The sequence below is a fragment of the Lonchura striata genome, chromosome 6 (assembly GCF_050655825.1).
Source record: "Lonchura striata isolate lonStrDom1 chromosome 6, ASM5065582v1, whole genome shotgun sequence".
Taxonomy (NCBI): Eukaryota; Metazoa; Chordata; class Aves; order Passeriformes; family Estrildidae; genus Lonchura; species Lonchura striata.
In genome coordinates, this window is record NC_140708.1 from 14,809,042 (window position 1) to 14,829,635 (window position 20,594).

The 20,594-nt window shown below is 39.4% G+C and overlaps 1 protein-coding gene across 3 annotated transcripts in view; it reads left to right on the forward strand.

The window, feature by feature from the left end:
• PARG (poly(ADP-ribose) glycohydrolase) overlaps positions 1-10,481 on the forward strand; it is a 59,243-nt gene extending 48,762 nt beyond the window's left edge. For all 3 annotated transcript variants that reach the window (XM_085583274.1, XM_021536153.4, XM_085583275.1), the window contains 4 exons: positions 168-276; positions 2,894-2,999; positions 6,174-6,302; positions 7,058-10,481. In XM_085583274.1, coding sequence (XP_085439400.1) covers positions 168-276; positions 2,894-2,999; positions 6,174-6,302; positions 7,058-7,230 — 517 coding nt within the window. In that variant the 3' untranslated portion in view covers positions 7,231-10,481. The remainder of the gene's footprint in view (positions 1-167; positions 277-2,893; positions 3,000-6,173; positions 6,303-7,057) is intronic.
• Positions 10,482-20,594: the final 10,113 nt, after the last annotated feature.

A 20,594-nucleotide genomic window follows, 5' to 3' on the forward strand; every position in this document is an offset into this window, starting at 1 on the left:
TTTCATTCCCAACTCACAAAGAAAGTATTCCGTTGTCTCTTGAGTTCACCTCTTCAGCTGCTTCTAAAGAGGAGCTCTGAAAGGACTTGCTCATTTTGCGTTGGGTTATATATATGGCTGATATTAAACAACTAATGTCATCTACTTTTCTCCCCCTTCAATTTTAGGGATGAGTGGCAACGACGCTACACTGAAATTGTTGCTATAGATGCATTTCACTTCAGACGTTTCCTTGATCAATTTGGTCCAGAAAAAATTAGAAGAGAGCTCAACAAGGCCAGTAACTTCTTACAACAGCCTGCAGTCTAATGTTTATAGAGCCTTTTCAAACACTTTTATGTTATTGTCTTCGTCTAAGGAAGTTCTTGCTTATTTGTGTTTCATATGACAGGGATTTGCTGTCCAATGTTAAAGCAAAAGATTGCCAAATGTATTTCTTGTCCTTTGGTGTGCTGTTCAAAGGTGTATTTTATATATCTTCCAAAAATATAAATGAAACTTGGATATACATGTTGTTAATTCTTCCCTGTCCTGCTTCCAAATGATGGGCTGAGAGTTGAGGTTGTTAATTGTGGAGAGGAGAAGGCTTCAGGGAAGGACTTTTAATATGGGCAGATAGTGACAGTACAAGGGCCAGTGATTTTAAACTGACAGAGGACAGGTTTAAATTAGGTATTAGGAAGAAATTCCTTACTGTGAGGGTGGTGAGGCACTGGAACAAGTTGCCAAGGGAAGCTGTGGATGCCCCATCCCTGCTAGAGTTCAGTCACAAGCTGGATGGGCCCCTGAACAAGTTGAGCTAGTGAAAGGCAACCCAGCCCATGGCAGGCAGGTTGGAATGAGGTAATCTTTAAGGTTCCTTCCAGCTCAAGCTATTCTGTAATTCTGAATGATGAGTCTAAATTCCGTGCTGTTGAATCCTACTCAGCTGTGCAGTCAAGATGGAAAAGGAGGTGCCTCATGTTTTAACATGGGGCAGTTCATAAATATCTTGACACTGGCTTTTCTTCCACCTTTCTTCTTTGCTCTTGGAGTATTGACATATTGCCTGGGAATTTGCCTTTTCCTGTATTGACGTTGTCTTGAGATCAGATCTAGCTGTTTGTAAATCCCCTTTGTTTTCACAACAGCTATAAGGGCTGTTGTAACTACATATATGTGTATACATGCTAGTCAGAGCTTACAGTCTTCAAGAAGACTGACAATGCAGGCCAGTGTTAATCCTTTAAACAAAGCTTCTGGTCTGACATTCAAAACTAACATGCTTCCTACTAATAATTATTACACATTATTAATCATTATCAACATTTATTCAAAGTTTTCAGTCCTTGACCCTGCCCTAAGTCAGCTGTGTGTGTAAAAACTGCACTTTGCAGTGACTGTGGTCCTTGATAATCTCACACATCAAAGTTCCCAGGCTGAAGAGCTCTTTGACAGGGGAAGCTGGAATTGTGGTGGACATCATTTTTTCTCTCCTCTGCTATCCCTAATTTGGCATCTTCTCCTTAAGTAAGATACTTGAGATGTTTCCCAGTCTTTGGTGTCTGCCATGGATTCCCAAACACCATTTTTGGGAATGTTGAGTTACTTTCACAAGCTGTAGCAGGTGCTTTGTCATCTACATAGCCTGTCACTTTTTTTTCCTGTCACTTGTTTTTCTTCTTGTTTTGCTGGTTCTCTTTTGTTGAAGCTAAAGCAGTCTTTCCCAGCTTTTAAGGTTGTACTTTACAGGGACTAGTAATTGCTATCAGTGAACTGTTTATGGTTATGGGACCTTAGCTTTTCAAGGTCTTTGCTGTTATCCCATGCACAAATTTTATCTGCTGACATGCTGTGTCTGGAATCAGTCTCCAGTTCACAAAGCAGATTCTCCTAAGTTAATAAGGTTAATGGGCCAGAATTAGGGCCTTGCATGGCCAGTATAAGGCATAGGTAGTGAGAGGTGTGTGGCCTGTTCCAGCAGTGGCAGTGCTGTTTTTACTGGGCAGTGGAGTACAAAAATGCTAATTCAGTTGCAGTCTGCTAGTGTGCCAATTTGTGGGATCAAAATGTGCTGATGAGTCTCCTTAGTGTGTTTCTGCATTTACAGATGCAGTGAGCTTGGGTGTTGAAAATGAGAGCTCAATGCTACTATTGTTAAAGCTTCCTGCTTTCTGCAGTACAAGACTGTATAGAATATTATAGGATGTGTTTTAAATAAATTCAAACATAGGAACACACCACCCTAATACTCAGCTGGAAAGGCAGTGCATCCTCTTGAAATGATGTACAGTGCTGAAGAACTAATTTAAATTAGTTGTGAAACTTTAGCATCTTGACTAAAGTAACATTCATCAGCTTGTTTCTTCATGGTTGGTAATGAAATTAGCCCTAAAAAAGACATTTAAGTACATTTGTAAATCTCACTGATATCTTAGTACAAAATTCTAATTACCTAAATCAGTGAATTTGTGATCTGCCTACAATTTCCAGTGTATTGATTTGGTTTGAATTGTTAAAATAAATTATGGTAAATCACTGCAACATTTAGAAGGTGTGTTGGTTTGGCTGATATTTTTTTTATGAGGACTGATTGGTATTTAAGGAAAATTTTAAGTCTCGAGTTAATTTTCTGCTCAGGCTATCCTGAAAAGCTTCCTATAGCTGTGATGAAATGCCTGGGACTCGGGGCCTATATCTTAATTTTTAACTTGGGTCCAAATAAGGCGAAAGTTTTTCTCCCTTTAATTTTTTTTAATTGATGTTGAATTTAAAGGAAAACTAATGGTGTATTGAAGTAGTTTGAATTCGGTATTGCTAGAAGACAATACTGATTTTTGTTATCATTTTATTGTTTGAAAATATTGCACCAGGCTGCCTCTTAAATCCATCTCTGACTCTTGTGTGCATGCAGGCCTACTGTGGCTTCTCTCGACCCAACGTTCCACCTCAACATCTCTCTGCAATAGCTACAGGAAACTGGGGATGTGGTGCCTTTGGAGGGGACTCCCGATTAAAAGGTAAATCATAGCAATTAATTAATGTTCACATTAATCAGATCACTTACATTTTGATTCTGGGCCATATGTTTTTGTTCAAGTACATTTTTTGCTTTTGTTCTAATTAATACATCTTTGCCAAGAAATGGCATTCTACAGAATTGGTACATTAGTGCTGATCTTTAGGCCTTGAGTAATGTGGCCTTAAACAATAAAAGAGCATTCCACTCTATTCTTTGTGCTGTAGACTTTTATGCTATTTTCATTTTTAAGTTTGGGGCAAGCACATGATGGTGAAATGGTGGGTTAGCAAGGACTTGTAGCACTGAAACCTTCCAAATCACAAACGTGCAGATTTAGTTCACACAAGAGCATGTTCATTGCAGTTGTCGGTCATATAAATCTGTTGACCTTCCTGGAGCAGTCTTTTTAGATTCTGCCTGAAATTCATGTCTCTGCAAAGCTGTTTAAAGTATCTGGTAATTTGCAAGGCTTCACAAATTTGCTGGCAATGGTTAATGTTTAGTTTTACTCCTTAATATATTGCTGTATGCCAGAGAGGTTTCCAGTCACTCAGTCATGTTGCTTTCTTTCCTGACTTGCCTGCTATATCACGCACTTTCTCATGTTCTTTTATATTTAATTAGAGTATTTGTAATGCAGCAGATATCACATGCCTACATTCATTTAAGACCTTTTCCATCAATTCAAGAACTGATGGATCCTGACATATAAATTCATATCCTGGCTCATATAATTCTAAATAGAAATTTACATGTCTTTGTTGTTTCCAAGCATTTGAAGAGTATTTCAAATTTGCTTTTCAGAACAGCTTTAGGTAGCTACAGTGAGACAGTCATCAGGCTACTAGCTTTGTTTCTTTCTTAATGTACTTAATTTATAAAGCATCTAATTTTTTATCAATGCTCATTGAATTCCTGGCAGTTGTTTTCTGATTTCCATTAGATAAAATTGGCTGCCAAATGCATATCTTACCAATATCAGGACTGATATTTACTGTAGGATCTGAGCATGCTTGATTTATATTAGGAAGGTTTAACAAATACTTCAATTTGCATAAGATCTTGGATCTGAACTGGAATATCCCATGTATGTTTTCTTAAAGTAGAAGAAGGAATGTCAGTACAGCCATTGCTTCAGGTGCAAGTCCAGAAGTTAAGTGGGATCACATCAGCTGGGTGCAAGGGCCAAGAGAGCTCAGATCCCTCCAGGCTCCAGTACCATAGGCTCTGTTGCTCTTCCTGTGATGATTCTTTCTGTACCAGTAGCATGGAAATTTCCCATGGTGTTGTATATCATTGATGTCCAGAAGATTGTGAAGTTTGACTCATGACAGAAATTTTGATCCCTATTTCTTAAGATCTATAGCAATTCAAAATAAGCACTAGGATATTTTTAACATCTTGTAAAGAGAAACTGCAGTTTGGAATGAATAATAAGATTCATTAGGTTTTGTTCCCCTATGCAAGCTAGTTAATTAGACTCTTTAAAAGCTAAACTACTGAAGCTTTACTAAATCCACAGCTGGTTCAGTGGTTTAATTAAAATATCATTCCCAGATTGAGATTAATTTCACATGTGAATCTTGTAATTTATAATTTTGGCTATGGGTTTTTGATTAAGGAATGCAGTGTTTTAATACATCTCTGTTTAAAAATGTGAAAGATTCTTGAGCTGAGCTCTGAACAGCTTTCTATTTAGCTTCCACTAGCAGGTGGTAATGCACTATGTACACTGTTTTATTTGAAATTAATCTTTGCAAAGATAATATTAATCACATTTTAATTAACTCTACTTACTGGGTAGAAAAAGGAAGAATTAATACCAGAGCTGCACCAACAGGCTCTGAATTAAGACAGGCTGCAGCAGATGGAATAGTTGCTGGGGTCTGTTGTTAGGACTGTTGTAGTTCCCTGAAATGAACCTGTGATTGATTGCACGCCTCTGTGGCACTGCACCCTCACGGTGCTGGCTGGTGAAAAAGCTGCACTCTTCTAAGTTTGGTGCTGCCTAAAGGGGTCCTGGTTTTCCTCTCCCCCTCATTATTTCTTCTCCCTCTTCGTTGTTCCTGCCTCTGTGGTCTGGTGCCCTCCCTTGCCACAGCTCTGACCCTTAGCAAACCTTTCATTCTGCCAATTCAACTGCTGTTCTAGCAGAAAACAATTTGCTTTTATTCTTAATCTATAACTTTTTTGCCAGTTTGGTGAATGAAATTGGCACAGTGATGTCTGATGAGTACCAGAGAGCTGCAGAAAAGTCAGAAGCTGGGTGAGAAGTGGACCAGAGCTGCTTTCTCCTGTTGCAGTAGGTCATTAGCTTGGTTCAGGAGCACTCCTGATCCAGATGATTTCTAAAGGTGAATTTTCAAAAAACTGTTTCCAAGTTAGGAAATATTTTTCTTTCTTTTACATATAGAGGAACAAAAGTCTATATTGTAATGTTAGCTGTTGGCAGACCTTGCGATGCAGCTTAGACCAATGAGTTTGACAGAAAGCTGGAAGTTAAGTGACATGAATTGCATTGCTGATGTCACCCCTCACAGGTCAGAATAAGCCATGGTATTCCTTGTTGCATACTTCTGTTGTAGGTATGATGGACATCTTCAATTATGCAGGAAGAGGCTTTAGAACCATAGTTCTTTTCTTGGAGCTAAAAGTTGGGTCAGCTTTCACTTTGCATACCTTACCTAGTGAAAGGATTGGCTCTATTCCTTCTTACAGGTGGCACAGAATGGAAATTGCTGAGTGCTCATGAATGCTTTTTACCCCACTGTCTGTGGCTGTCTGGGCAGCTCATACCAGGATGGAAGGGGCTGCTCTGTTGCCTTATGCCCCCACAGGCATTTATTGCCTAATTAGTGATTGCATGCTGCTTGGGGGCAGCATGGACCATAATAAACCCCTCTCAGTTTTAAGCAAAGTGTTTATCTCTAAGTAAAGGTGGGTGTCACTAACAGCTCTTGCATAATGCTTCACACATATGACCTGCAGTGCCCAGCATTCTTTATTTCATTTAAAACACTGAAGTAATATTTACATACCCATTGTTTGTAGTGCTTTGCAGCATTACAATGGAAATGGATGCTATGGTTGTTTGCTGTCAACTTAAGCTATGGTTTTTCCTTTAGCACATTGTTTTATCCTGTGTTCATGTGTAATTTTTTTGTTGTTTCAGCCTTAATTCAGATATTAGCAGCTGCTGAGGCTGGACGTGATATTGTGTATTTTACCTTTGGAGATGTGGAGCTGATGCGGGACATTTACAGCATGCATACTTTTCTCTGTGAGAAGGGCCAAACCATTGGTGAGCAAAAAGAAATCTTTGTGTGCACAAAAGAGACATAACCATCTCTATAAGAAATTTTCCAATATTAATTCTTGCCACTAAGTCCTGAACACAGGCAAATGAGTCTCAGTTTATTTGTACCTGTTTCCAGAATGGGGAACTCTTCTGGTTTGGGATCTACTGCACAGTGCTTATCAGTTAGAAGACTTCTAGATGCTTTTCTGATTCACTTAGGAGTTATGCTGAAGAATTTGAAAACTAGACATACATGTGGTAGGTAGAAGATTTGCAAAAGCTTTTGATATAACTCAGTAAAAGTTTTGAAAAGGCCAAAGCTGCTTAGGCATTCTTGATATAGGTTTGTCTTCTAGTGGTTCTGTCTTGATCCTTCAAGATGTGGTCTGACGTGTTATTCAGTTGCAATACAAGAAAAGCAGTGTATCCATTGTCCTATTGTAATTGTTATGTGTCCTAATTTCTGGGCCAGAAGCACAAAGCTGGGTAATTGGAAATATATTTGTAAGTAATGTGTATGGAAGGTTAATGTTGGGATCGCTTGTGCAGGAAGTTGAGAGAGGCCATCCTATGTTCTGAACAACGTGCAGACATTCCTATTACACAGTCGTCTGCCTCCTCTGTCACTGCTCATTTACAGATGTTCCTAGACACTGTCTCATTGTGCATGTGCATTTCTTGCCTTCCTTTGCAATCATATATTGCTCATATGGCATGTTCTTACATGGTTGTTAATGATTTCTTTTTGGTTTTTGAAGGGGACATTTATAGGCTGTTGCTGAGATACTACAATGAACAATGCAGAAACTGTTCTACTTCAGGACCAGATGTCAAGCTGTACTCTTTCATATACAACACCCTAGAGTCCTATGCACATTCTACTGATGATGAGGAGGAGGATGAAGAAAAAGGGTTGTGTTTTGAAGATTAAAATAAATGTATTTGATCAGAATAATGTTTATCTCCTCCCACTGGTATATTGTGTGAATTGCTGGACATAATGAATGAGCTGGCTTAACTTATATTGACTGCATTGGTAGTTATGTATAACACCCAAACAAAAAACCCCACAAACACCTTTGAGAGATGAGATTTATTTGTTTGGTAGTTTGATACATGCAAACCTTGTTCATGTGTGTACAGAAAAAATTCTTTGGTAAGTCTGGTTTGCGTTATACCTTGTTAAGTAGAATATTTTAGTACACATGTACATTTCACTCAAGATTGCTAAAAAACTTCTGATTTCCCTGTACTCCTTTGCCTTTATTTTTCAGAGCTCTTATATAGATTTTTCATGGAGGCTTAGAGCTGGAGTACAGACAGCCATGTAACTTCTCAGATGATGTTAGAGAGAAGCATTTTAATGATTGTTCTTACTGAAAATTGTCATAATCCTTAGGAGTGCCAAGGTACCATTGGTGTTCTTACCAAAGTTTTCATTTGTTTAACTTAAAATGTCCTGGGTCTAATTAATTTATTAAATAAATGGTTAGAAATTGGAATGTTCTGGTGAAGCCAAGAATACATTTCACAACTGCAAATTAGACATAAGAGTTAGCTTAAAGAAGTAGAGAAAGTACAACGAGAGTGGGAAAATGAGAAATGTGACCAAAGCTGGAAGCAGAGGGAAAGATTTTCATATTAAACTCATCAGTACCATTTTGTTGGTGCTATCTCTTACCACATTGAACAAGGTCTAAGACAGGTTAGTCTACTGGAAGTTTCTCAAGGTTCACTGCTGCTGGCAATATTTGAGTTAAGGTCTGCTAGTTGTGTTCATATTGTCATATCAGTTCTCCCTTCTCTCACTATGCATATATGTGAGTATCAGATCCCCATGGGATATGTGAGTGAGGAAACAAATCACATATCAGTGGGAGGAAAGTCTGCAGGCTACAGATAAGAACATGAGGTCTTGTTAGGAATTTCTGCCTGTGTAATTTTAGACATGGGAATAACAGTGAAGTATTGGCAAAACATTTTAAAACTGTGCTTTTACTATGTGTGAATACCAAATTAGTGTTGCTGTAGTACTTTAATAGTTTACACAAAACTGCAGATACATCTGTGATAAAACTTTTTCAGGTCTATGTACAGGGCAAATCCAGTGAGACTTTTGTCTATTCATATTTAAGCCCAGTTTAAGTTTCAGCCCAGATTCCTAAGTTTAACCTCTTCTGTGTTAGATTTTTATTGTCTGTCATAGTGGCTATTACGAGTTAGCAATACAAGTAAAATCTGCAGCAGGAAGTGTAGTGACCTAAGTTTCTTAATCAATGAATCCTTTTGAGTTATGTCAGATAAAACTCTCCAAGCCTCAAACACACCATGGTAATTAAATGCTGGAAGCTGTTGGCAGTCTGACGTAGAATAAATCACTCACTGCTTGATCTGCTCTGGGGGAAGAGACAGGAAAGAGTCTGGGTCATTTATAAACACCTTCAGGGAGCTGTACATTGGCATTAATTCTAAGTGGGCAGTTTGCAGGTGTGTTACTTGGGAAGTGATGGACATAGAGGTTTCTTCCTATTCTTCCCACCAGGTGTAGTTTTCTCCGCCCCTAAACATTATGAGGAAAATATTTTGGCTAGAATTTCAGGGGTTTTTTTCCTGTGTTTGCAACCTGCATCCTCAGATTTAGCAGAAGTCTTTTCCCCTGCTCCTGGTGTTTTAGTGTTGGCTCAGATTCTGGCAATAGGAATAACTTTTATTAGCTCTTATTTGGGCATTTAGGTTCAAGTATGATAGTGCTTCTAGATGCATTGCCAATGATAGATGTACCCTGGGAATTATGACAAGTGATGGAAAAGTGGTGCTATCAGCCAAACCTTTTTCACCTTATTACTCAGGATCTCATATAGAAGAGATGAACAGAATTTGTTCCTAAACAACTGGAAAAAATACAATAAAAAGTTTTAGATGTCTAGAAATCCCCTCCCCTTTATTATATATAAATACTTCTTCTTTAGTGCAGTGTAGTCATTGTGAGAAGTGATTGGTCAGGCATGAAAAATGTACGGATGGAATTTGATGGAATGAAATTCGACTTCAGGTCTAGAAACAGAAAATTTAAACTTTGGAGAGATTCTCTGATTATCATATTTTAGGTATGCAGTTAAAAGAGTTCTTGCAGTGTCAAGTGCTTCCAGGATGATCCTAGTGTTCTTATGCAATCTGTAGTTTCAGTGATACTGAGCATTTTCTAATATGGGAAAGAATGCCTTTTGCTTGAGATCATTCATTAGGATATGTTTACTGTACCTTTTTCTCTAGTGAATTATGCTTGTATGGACAGGAACAAAGGAAAATAACTCCTTTTTCATTTCATGTGTTTTCTGAAAAAGAATGATATATCCTGGATTCTGTGGTGTGGTCCTGATCTTGTAAAGGGCAACATTATAAGAATGCTTTGAATATCATTTTGATCACAGGCAGGCTGAAGATTGTTTTGTTGTTGTTGCTTTCTGTTTTGGGGTTTATTTAAAGCAAAATAGCCCAGAAATAATTAACAGTGGTGTTACAGTCCCATGATGTTCTAATTCAGTAAGAGCTGAACTGCCCAGATTGCTGCATGTCAGCCCAATATGTGCTCTACATCTTTCTTTTTCTCCCCCTACCCATCACTCCCCATTTCCAAACTCCCTGAAATGTTTCCTTTAGCTGCTGATGCCTTTGGTGCTCTGGGGGAAGTAGTGTGGAATGGAGATGCCAGTGATCTCCTTGTGCAGCCTAGAAAGCTTCAGGTTCACTCTTCCAGAAATGGTGATGGAGTATTCTAGGTTTGGGATTTTTTATTATTTTAGGGATATTTGCTATATGATTTCCAATAAAAATAAACTTCCTACCAAAACTTTTGTTTTATACTTTTTAGCAGCTAAATTGAGTGCTTAATATGAAACAATAACAGGCAGTCAGGTTGATTTCAATGTTGCCTCATAGTCAAGTTTGGTGTCTGAGCACTTTTGTTCTACAGCTCTACACCTAAATTGCTCAGTTTTGATGTTTCCTTATCCAGTGAGGAGTATCCAATACTGTATATATTAATTTATAAACTGTTGAAGTGTTCCTGACATTCTTCTAAACTTACAGTTTATGCACCATTATATTGTATTGATTTTTCTGGATCTGTATGCTAATGTTTACATAATTTTGTAGGAATACAATTAAAAAATTCTGACTGAAGCCATGTTGTGTAATTTGTCACTTAATATACTTTGCAGGACAGAAGAATTCCAGCACATTTGAATGCACAGGGCATAATACTGCAGATAGTTCTAGCAGTAAACTAACACATAACACAGATCTGAGAAATTTATTCTTCCTGTACAGTATTGTGGTAGTTGCTTCTGTCTGCATAGCAATGTAAAGCACAGCTAGCTACTGTAAATTGGAAGGGTGTCAGTATAAGTGTGAGGTTTCATCTGTATGTATGACTATATGCAGATATTCTGATGTTCCCAAGCTTTTGGTAAGCAAGTAGATGTTGGATTATTCATTCATGAAGGAAATGTCGCAAAATAAAGGCAAATAACCCCCTAAAAATTATAAATAATTAACGTGTTGTATAAGAGTTTTTATGGTTTGTAATAGTGAGGCTGAGATCCTCCTAAATAAAACCATTTCAAACTTTTTCCGAAATGTTAAGGAATTAGTTTTTTTAGCATTGCAGGAAATTGAGATAAAAACATAATTTGATTGCTCTTAAGGTTTTGTATGTATCTCTGCTTAGGAAGTTTGTGGTGTTAATACTAAAGGATTTGATCCATCAACCAGCAGCAGCAGTGGAAGCAAAGATGTTGACTGACAGACACGTCTGAGGGAGCAGGAATGAGCAGGTGGGTTGTGGCTGAGCGGGGAGCTTCCTGCACCGTGCCCAGGTAACTCTGCTCATGGAAATGGCCAAAGGGATCCCATTTTCACAAGCAATGTTTGCCTGAGTGCTGGATGAGCTAGGGCTGCTGGGCTTTGTTTGCGTGACACCTGGGGAGGCAGAGGAGGGTTGATGCCCTTCATGTTGTACCTTGGAAATCCCAGGTGCAGGGGAGGCAGAAGGTGCTCCCATTGTGCTGCTGCCGTGCAGAAGCAGCTGCCAGTCTGTCCCAAGCTGTCTCTGGTCACGCTGTAAGCAGCAAATACCCTCGTGAATACACTTTTAAAGCAACCATAGCCTGTGGAGATAACCCTGGGGAAAAAGCACAGTTGCAACGGCTGTTTCACTGTGGACTTTTCCTGGTTTTCTCCATTGTCTTCCCACCTACGTAGGTGTTTGGACAAAGGAATCTCAGACACCTGAATTTCACAACTTTTCATGTTTACATTCACAGTCTGCATCCTCTCATCCTGAGCAGCTTTCTGTGACAGAAGGATGGACAGATGGATGTCAGACTTTGGGATTCCAAAAGCTGTTACAAACTCTGCCTGGTTCACTGAGGTAATTGTATATTAGCCAATGTAGGGTGATGCAATGTTTGCTCTGGATGGATGACTTGGATTTTTTCTTTCTTTTTTTAACTTTTTTTTTTTTTTTAATATCTGCATAAAGTCATCTTTTCCTGTTTTGTGGCACCTCTGTGACAAGAGTGAGAACATCCATAAAATCATGGAGACTGCAAGATGCACAGTTGTCTGAAATGGTAGGGTTTTTTAAGCTTAGAACTGAGTATTTATGATCCTGTTTTGTGCTAACAGTGTTTCATGCTCATTTATCATTGCTTAAGTGAGTGTGACCTGGAAGTTGCATAGGAGGTATTTGTCACTGATAACTCCATTACAGCAATACCATCAATTTGGGCTGAGCTGAGCTGTCAGCCAGGCTTTCATTGCACGGTTCTGGTAAGTGGCACTTGGTCTGCAGCTAAAGGAGGCACTGGTGTGTTCCAAGCCCTCTTGGTGACACTGTGGGATGTGTGTGGGTGTGTGTACACTGTGCTCTGCATGCACACACATTGAAGAAGCCTTAAAGAAGCTGCCATCAACTACTGGAGTGGGAATCATTGCTAATGTAGCTCATCAGCTGTAAATCTGGGAAGCAGGGGACAGGAACCCAGACAGAGATTGCACTGTCTTTACAAGCTGGCCGTGCTTGTTGGCTCTCTGGTATCCACAGTTCACACACCTCAGCCTTTGCAGTCAGCTGTCCTCTCTCTCTGATGGACTGTACTGAAAACTGCATAGCTGATGTGCCTAAAAATGACAAGTTTTTGTGCTGATTTTTCCCCTGTGGTTTTATTCATTAATTAGTTGTAATTTGAACAGGTGATATTAAAGATGAGGTTTTTTGCCCTTTATTTTTAATTGTTGAATAGCTAATAGGACCACTTTGATGTTCAAATTTTTAAAGAAATGGAATACAATGGAGGCATTGCTCCATTTGGTGTAAAACAGTAAGAGTATACCTGGTTGGGTAAAGGTTACTGAAAAGCCTTATCTCCTTCTGCCCAAGTGATAAACATTGTTTTTATGTAAATCTCCTCTTGGAAAATTCATGTAACATGCAGATAAGGACCTAGTTTATCTGTACAGAACTTACCACAGAGGCTGTGTCTATTCTGCTCTATTCTGGTTTTCACTTGGAAGGCCCAGTTCAGTAACATCTTTTTGTATTTGCTTTTTCGAGATGCCTTCTGTAAATGATTGGAATTTTTATACCTGCTACAGCTGCTTCCTTTTGTAATTAATATTATCAAAGTGAGATTCTGTACAGGTAAAAGCTGCATTTGCTAAATAGGAAGGGAACAAAGGACCAGTGAGGCAGGTTTGTTTTAAAAGTCCATGTTTAGAGTTAACAAGAAACAATAATGCAGTGCCATACCTGATGTTACAGTTTCGTATGTGTGTTAGCATCTAATCACTGTCCCTGTGCAAATCCTGAACTTTCATTCCAGGGCTATTTTTGTAGGAAGGCAGTAATGACAAATTACAAACTGTTTGTTTTAATATATATATATATGTCATCACTTCTTTAATATGTCTGACTTTAGCTAAATGTTACAGGCATTATGGGTGTTTTTGCCTGGAAGGACAATGTTTGTTAGCTTTTATAAACTGTAATTTACACTCAGAACAACATCTGGAGTGCATAAGGAATTAAACCCCTGTAAATCCTGTCTGGATGGGCTCTGTGATGGCTTTTGAGCATCTGAAATCATTTCAGAGTGGCGGATTGTGCTAGGAGGCTACAGGGGAATACTGCAATCTTCTTGCTCAAAGACAACGCTTTCACCTTTCTTTACACTCACTTGATAGAGAATTATTTTGATTGTGTGGAACTGTTACATTTATTTTCAGAAATTGCTAATAGTATTTGTTAAAAAAGTAAACCAGGAAAGCAATGACAGAATCAGGGGCAAACTCCAATGTTTTCACATTTATTACAGTAATATTCTGTAATCACGCTCTCTAAATGTGATTCTCTTAGATTCTCTCAGAAATCATCATCAAGACCAGCTATAAGGGGAATGGGGATGTATGTTCCCAAATAGCCTTTAGTTTCAAAGTTTGCAGGTCTTTGCAAAAGAGGCAGAAAACACTTTCAGGAGGCAATTGATTTTTATTTCTGTTTCCATTAGTTGGGTTGCCATCTCCCATGTGTTGGTGTCCAAGCAGAAATGCCTGTATGGGTTTCCTTTGGTGCCTGTTTGATTGATGTTTTTCATTTGTGAAAGGCTGTCCTGACTGGATCCTGACAGTAGTCTTGCTTTGCTTACAGAGGAGAAAAAACACAAGAGTGATGTTTCTCTGAAAACACCAGTGTGAGCTCTGACCATAAGTGTCTGAATAAGTCATGTCTGTTTTGGAGCTGTGTGGGGAAATTACAAAGTTATGCACCTCACATGTCTAGAATCTTTCAACTTTAGAATTGGAATAAGAAGAATATAAAAAATTTTCTCCAGGCTGCCTGGTTGGTTGAAGTTGTCTTGCTTTGTGTACCTGGAACACCAGAGATAAGGCTTTCCTGTTTCCGTGGGCTTGTGCATCTTCATCAGTCACAATGTTCCCATATTAATATAACTGTCACTCTCTTGTGACAGTGAATAACCAGGCCAGTGAGGAACTGGATCCATGTGTAGAGAAAGCAGGGTGTCTCCTCTGGCTTGGCTTGCAGAACTGACCAGGGGGAAAAGGACTATATTAGACATCTTTTCCCAGGAGTTTAACCCCCTCCACTCTTGTGGATTAATCTCTTGTGCTATTTCTACATCAGGTGTTGCCTATAAAGGGACATTTAGGAAAGTTCATGATCCTGAACTGTGTGAATTATCACTAAGGAGAGAGAAGTTTTGTTTACTTCCATTTGAAAGGGGAGGGAGCTAAATCAAATAAATTAATTATTTGTGTCCACTTAAGATTTAGATGTAGTTTATGACATTTGCTTTAGAGATGCTTCAGAAGAATCCTCCATGGCCTTGCATCAATGAGGATTTGGCTCCTCAGCACATGTACAACTGCCTGTCAGCTGGAAGTCGATGGGAAGTGCTGAATTTGCTCATTTTTTTTTCATTCATCAAAGCATCTTGGCATACCAGATGCAATAAAGGCACTGTATAGATCAAAGTGTTTCATCATGGCACAAAGTTAATTTTACCAGGATTTGAAGATTTACCTTTTCAAAATTAAAAGTTAAGAAAATTGCTGTGAATAGCTAAAATCCTGATATTGAATAATGACAAAATTTTCTTTAATGCACTTGGAGTTGATTAGATCGAAACCAAAGTGTCATGAACATAAATTAAAGTAATTGTAAGTATTTCACACCCTTTTATATAAAGGATAAGGTCCTAAAAATTGTATTTTCAAATCCAGAGTTACGTCTATCTTCAAAATGCCTGCACTGTTAGGTAATTATCTCATTGCAGTTTTAAGTCATTATTTTGCTGTTGCCTGAGGAATTTTACAGCAGAGCTGTATTAATAAGATGCCAGGAGAACAAATTCCATAACTTAATCTCTGTCATAAATTGAACTAGTATAAACAAAGTGGCATTTTCATTCATAATTGAATGACCTGCAGCAAATGTAGGTCAGGAGTGAAGGGATGTTTGATTTTACATCCTGTGGAAAATCGAAACTTTTGCATTTTGAGGAAAAATGTGAGAAAAAATGCAATCAGTGTCTTCGGGACATGGATTGAACATACCACAAGTTTGAGAAAATGAGGTTCCTAATTCATCCACATTGTAAATCTCATCTTAGTGGCATTTAGACTTTACAGTTGGTGATGACAATTCTTTGAGCATTCAGATGAAAAAAGAAGACCTACTGATTGATTGAGTCCACTCCTTCCTCATTCTGCCAATTCCATGTACACAAAAACCAGCAGCCAAACCCAGCAGATTGAATTTAAAATGCAACAGATTTGGAGCTTTTTTTTCTTATCTGAAATTGGACTACTTGATTGTGAGCAATCATGTGGATGAGATGTTTCTAATGACAGCTAAGTACCTCCTAAAGTCATATGGCTTCAGCATCTGTGGCTCTAAATCTTGACTGAATTTTTTTGGGTTGGTTTTGTTCTAAAGTTTTTGAAGTCTTAAAGTTGTTTCCAGTCATTGGCATGAGACCTGGAAACACTCAGATGAACCTGCACCTTCTGCATATCAGTCTTGGAAGAGGTTTGTTACTCTGACTTACATCAGAAACCTCCTTTGCCTACTAGGAAAGACTTTGGCCTCAGTAGCTTGAAGGGTTTCAAGGCTAATCAGATTTCTGTTTGCTTTAAACAAGCATCCCCTTCTTTTTGCCTCAAATCTTGATTACATATGACCTTCAGAGAGCCTCAAAATGTTAATAAATTCCTCTGAAATTGGTTTTTGTTCCAGTCCAAGGTAGAATTGTACCCATGAGAAATGCTTAATCTATGACCAAAATAAGGCATTTGTATACTTAAATGAGCAGGGGAAGGCTTTGCTGTTCTGAATATTCTTGTGGCAATGTCCTGACAGACCTATGTCTTAAGGGAATTAAATCCAACTTCGAATTAGGTCAGATTCTAGGTATTCTCTGCTGCCTTAATATTTCTCCAGAGCTGAGAGACATAACACAGGCAGCAACTAGTGGCCCATAATGTTGTATTTGGTAGTTTTTGTCTTACAGCCTTTCCAAAACCAAGTATTGGTAATGCACCCGGGTGAGGGGAATTCTCTTTAGTGGGCTGAAGGAAAGAATGAGCCAGGGGGAGCTGAGGGGCCCCGTGAGTGACCCTTATCCCTATGCTCAGGCAGTGCCCGGCAGACACAGGCAGCACCTTTCCTCACAGAGTTCAAACACACTGCTGTCGATGCAGTCCTGTGGCTGAGACCCGAGTGTGGTTTGTCCCGCTCTTGAGAAGGTTGTAATTTCTCGCAAAAGCCTCTGTTTACTGAAGTGCTTGCCTTCTATTTGTGTTCTGGGCAGATGGCTCCTCTGCAGCGTCTGGCCGATGAGCTCAGCCTCGCCCGAAAGCTTCACCCTGTCTGCGGGAGGAGCCGTAATTCAGCCTCGGGGCTCGCTCCCGCTGAGCCGCTGTGGCAGGCGGAGCGCCGGTGGGCACGGGCAGCGTGTGCCGGCCGTGCACAGTGGCTTTGCAGTATTGACTGAGCTGACACTGCCAAGCTCATTTACCTAAGCCTTGGGCTAATCACAGTCCCCAAAGTGACGTGCAATCCTTGCTCTTCGTAGCTAAATCCTTCCCGTGCTACAAGCTCCGAGGTGGTGATGACTGAGGATTATGCTTTGCTAGCGGGATTGAGTAAGAAGTGACGGGTGGGATTTATTTCTCACTTGCCAGGCACCTTTACAGACTTTTCAATATTTTTCTATAATTGACTTCAGTGACAGCCTTCCACAGGCACTGCACTTGTCCAGGGAATGGGTCTATGCAGGAAAGGTCTGTTTGTTAAGGCAACATCTGTAATTGCCTTAGGCTGCCACAGCAATAGCACTGAAACTCCAAACCTAGCATCATTACAGGCAAAAGTTATCTCACTGTGGGTCCTGCCTTTCACTTAATGGTGGTGTTCTTCATGTAGTGTTCTGTGCATTTCAGGTGATATTATGATTCATCAGACCAGGATTTCACGCAGCTCAAAATGCCTTCAAATGGAGCTGTAGAGATACTCCTTCTACACACATGACACAAGCACAGATACCCACTGGGAACTGGCCTGCAGAGACTGGAGAGCTGGAGACCACGACAATGCTGTGTGCTGCCTCGTGCTAATCAGCATTAGAGCAACTCAGTGAGCTCAGTGTTGGTGGGTGAGGACTTTGTAAAATGTGACAGCATGGACTGCACAGTAAACTGTTCTGAAGGGGATTTAGAACAGTTTATAATTCCAAGATGATAAGCCCAAAACTACATACTACGGGCAAATTTGGGGTGAGTTGTTGCATTTTTCCATGGCACCAACATTATTTTTCTGAATATATATTTGGTGATATTGGTGGCTGCTAGTGGATCAAGAGTCCCCATGGTGTAAAACAGTAAGCTCACCTTGGTAACTGAAATGCTCACAGGTCTGCTCAATTCAGGTGTTTCCTCTTTACAGGAAAACAGTTGAACAATTTACTGGGAACTAAACATAAAGGAAGCACAGAACTGTTTCAGCTGTGAAGCAGAAGCACTCTTGAATACTGTCCAGCTGAGTTCAGCACTGTGTATGTAGTGTTTCCAAATGGCCACCGTCAAGAAAAATGATTTTGACTATACAGCTAACGGGTTTGATATTCCCAGGCCACCCCTGAGCCCTTGGGTATTTTACATTACTACTTTTGCAGATGGTCCCTATGGCTCTGGCATCAGAAGAGAAAGGGCTGGGAATACCAGAGCAAAGTATTAGAAAGAAATGATGAAGTTGTAACTGTACAACAGGTTTGGAGTGTGACTCCAAAGGATCCCATTGAAATACATAGATAAGTTTTCACTTCTGAAAAACAGAAGTAAACAGAAAGGCTTGTTTAGTTATTGCAGAATAACTCAGTAGGGACAGTGCTTCTAAGGGAACTCTAGCTTTGAGGCACAACGTGGTGTTGATTAGTGCAAATAAAGCTCTTCAAGAGTCACCTTTCAGCAATTACAATCAGACACTGCCACTGTGGCTTCAAAAGCTTCATTAGCAAACCCTGCTCCTAGTGAGAGCTGTGAATCTCAGATACCCCAGAAGTTTTAGCTGATGGAGAAATGTCTTCACTTATTTATTTTCTTCCAAATGAAAGATAATTACATATTTCTTCATCTGGATAAACAGCACTAAAAATCAAGATAGATCCTCCTGAAAAAAGCACAGCCAGTGGTATAGTTCTAAAGAGATGAGGATAATTTTCCAGCTGAAGTCAGGGCACCTTAAAATTTTATTGTTACCTAAAGCAACAATCTAACAAAATGCAGTGTGTTTTAGATGTAGCCAAAAGAAAGGTATAAAAAAGAATTATTTTTTCTATTTTTGTTAGGATTCTCTAATGAAACACCTGCAAATACTGAAAACAATTTTCTAGCAGTTTTCTCTTAATCCACAAATAGAAGATGATATTTTCAATTCTTTCTTGGTTAAGGCAAAGGCAGTTGGCAGTGCTTTGTTCATTGTCATCATGCCAAATACTGGCAGGCTCTTTTGCAGTGTCAGTGGTGATCTGTTTCCACAGTTAATGGGAAGACTTCTTGCTGATTTGCCTGCCAATGTACTAACCTCCCATTAAAATAGTGGGTCAAATTAAGTTTAGTGCTCTTGCTAATTTCCACATGAATTAATTATTTGGCAGCTATAATAAATGTTGTATGCCAGAGTTCCTCCTTAACCTATGCATCTTACTGGCACACTCAGTGCTTTGTATATATTGTAGTTAATTGTTTAAGAATTTAATGAAAATACCATGAGGTATCAAAGAAATAATTTCAACAAGAGTTGCTTTTGTTCTTGTAGCTGTAATTGACTAGTTTATTAGGAAAGATTTGGGAAACCACCAAGTAGAAGTTGTGTTTTCCTGATTTTCAGTTAGCTCTGTTGTCTAGCTTGTCTCTCTCTAACAGATCTGTGGCTAGACAAATGGGCTTCTGCAGTTTGATTCTATCCAGAAATATATTTGGAGAATAAAATAATTTAAAAATAATCTATTGGCCAGAATCAATCAAGGAGCAGTCTTGGCTGTTACTGGTCTTCCAGTAAAACTTGCTGTACTTGTGCCTGTTTTCTCCAGAGCATCACAGTCTGACATTTTAGAACAGAGAATAAATACGCCCAAGATAGCTGTTATTCAGATAAAACTATCAATATGAGTTTTTCTATTGACCAAATAATGGTGGCCTGCTTACCCTTAGGTTTGACATGACTTCTGTTGTGAAACTGGTACAAATCATAGGTGCTAGCTTGGAAGGAAGCTTGGAGGTCATCTAGGACTCAAAGCAGGATCAACACTGGGGTCACACCAGGCTGTCCAGGGCTTTTTTCAGCTGGGTCCAGATGCCTTCAAAGTTGGCATCATGTTTCTGGGTCTCCCTTGTGATGTTTATCCTCTGGGTGAAACAATGTTTTCCTTGTGTCTAGATGGGACCATTTTTATTTCACCATCTCATCCTCCTGCCATGCAGCACTGTGAAGAACCTGCCTTTGCTGGCTCTGTCTTCCTGCTGAACTCCCTTCCCCCCCAGGTTATCCCTGTGTCTGAGGAAAGGGCAGTCATTGCTTCCCTCCAGCTCCTGGCTGTGCTTCAGTTGGCACAGCCCAGCATGCTGTTGGCTTTCCCTGCTGCCTCACATTTAACCTGCCTAAAGCAAGGCTGTGTTAAACTGGGACTGACTTTTCTGTCCCTCAGACATCCAGCAGCACATCTCCTTTACCATGAAGTTTATTCATGGAAGTCAGGGATATTACTGAAGTTTATAGCACACAGAGCTAAGGTTTCAGAAAGCAAAGGGAACAGAAATAACCCGTGTAAAATTCCTCATGTGAAATTTTCTGCAGGAGGTGTCAGATGTAATTAAAATACTTTTCTTAGATAGGACTGGAGAGGAAGAAAAGCTTGATAAATTATTTGTTGACAGAAAAAGGGATTAAAAAAGGTTTTTAGCATGTATTTGAAATGGCTACCTAGGAAACCCCCAAAGCATCTCCTTTGAAAACTGACTGAATCATTTGTTGCAGCTGTTTGGTGTGGGCTCTAAGGTTTTTAGGTCTCACATTTAAATGTTAGACAAACATAATGAGCAGAGTCCTGTGTGACATCCATGTTAGGCTCCAAGTGAGAGCAGGTTTTACAGTTTCCAAATTGCCTTGCTCTGAGAAGAGATGGTGCTTTAGATTCGAACCTCTGTTACTTTGTAGTC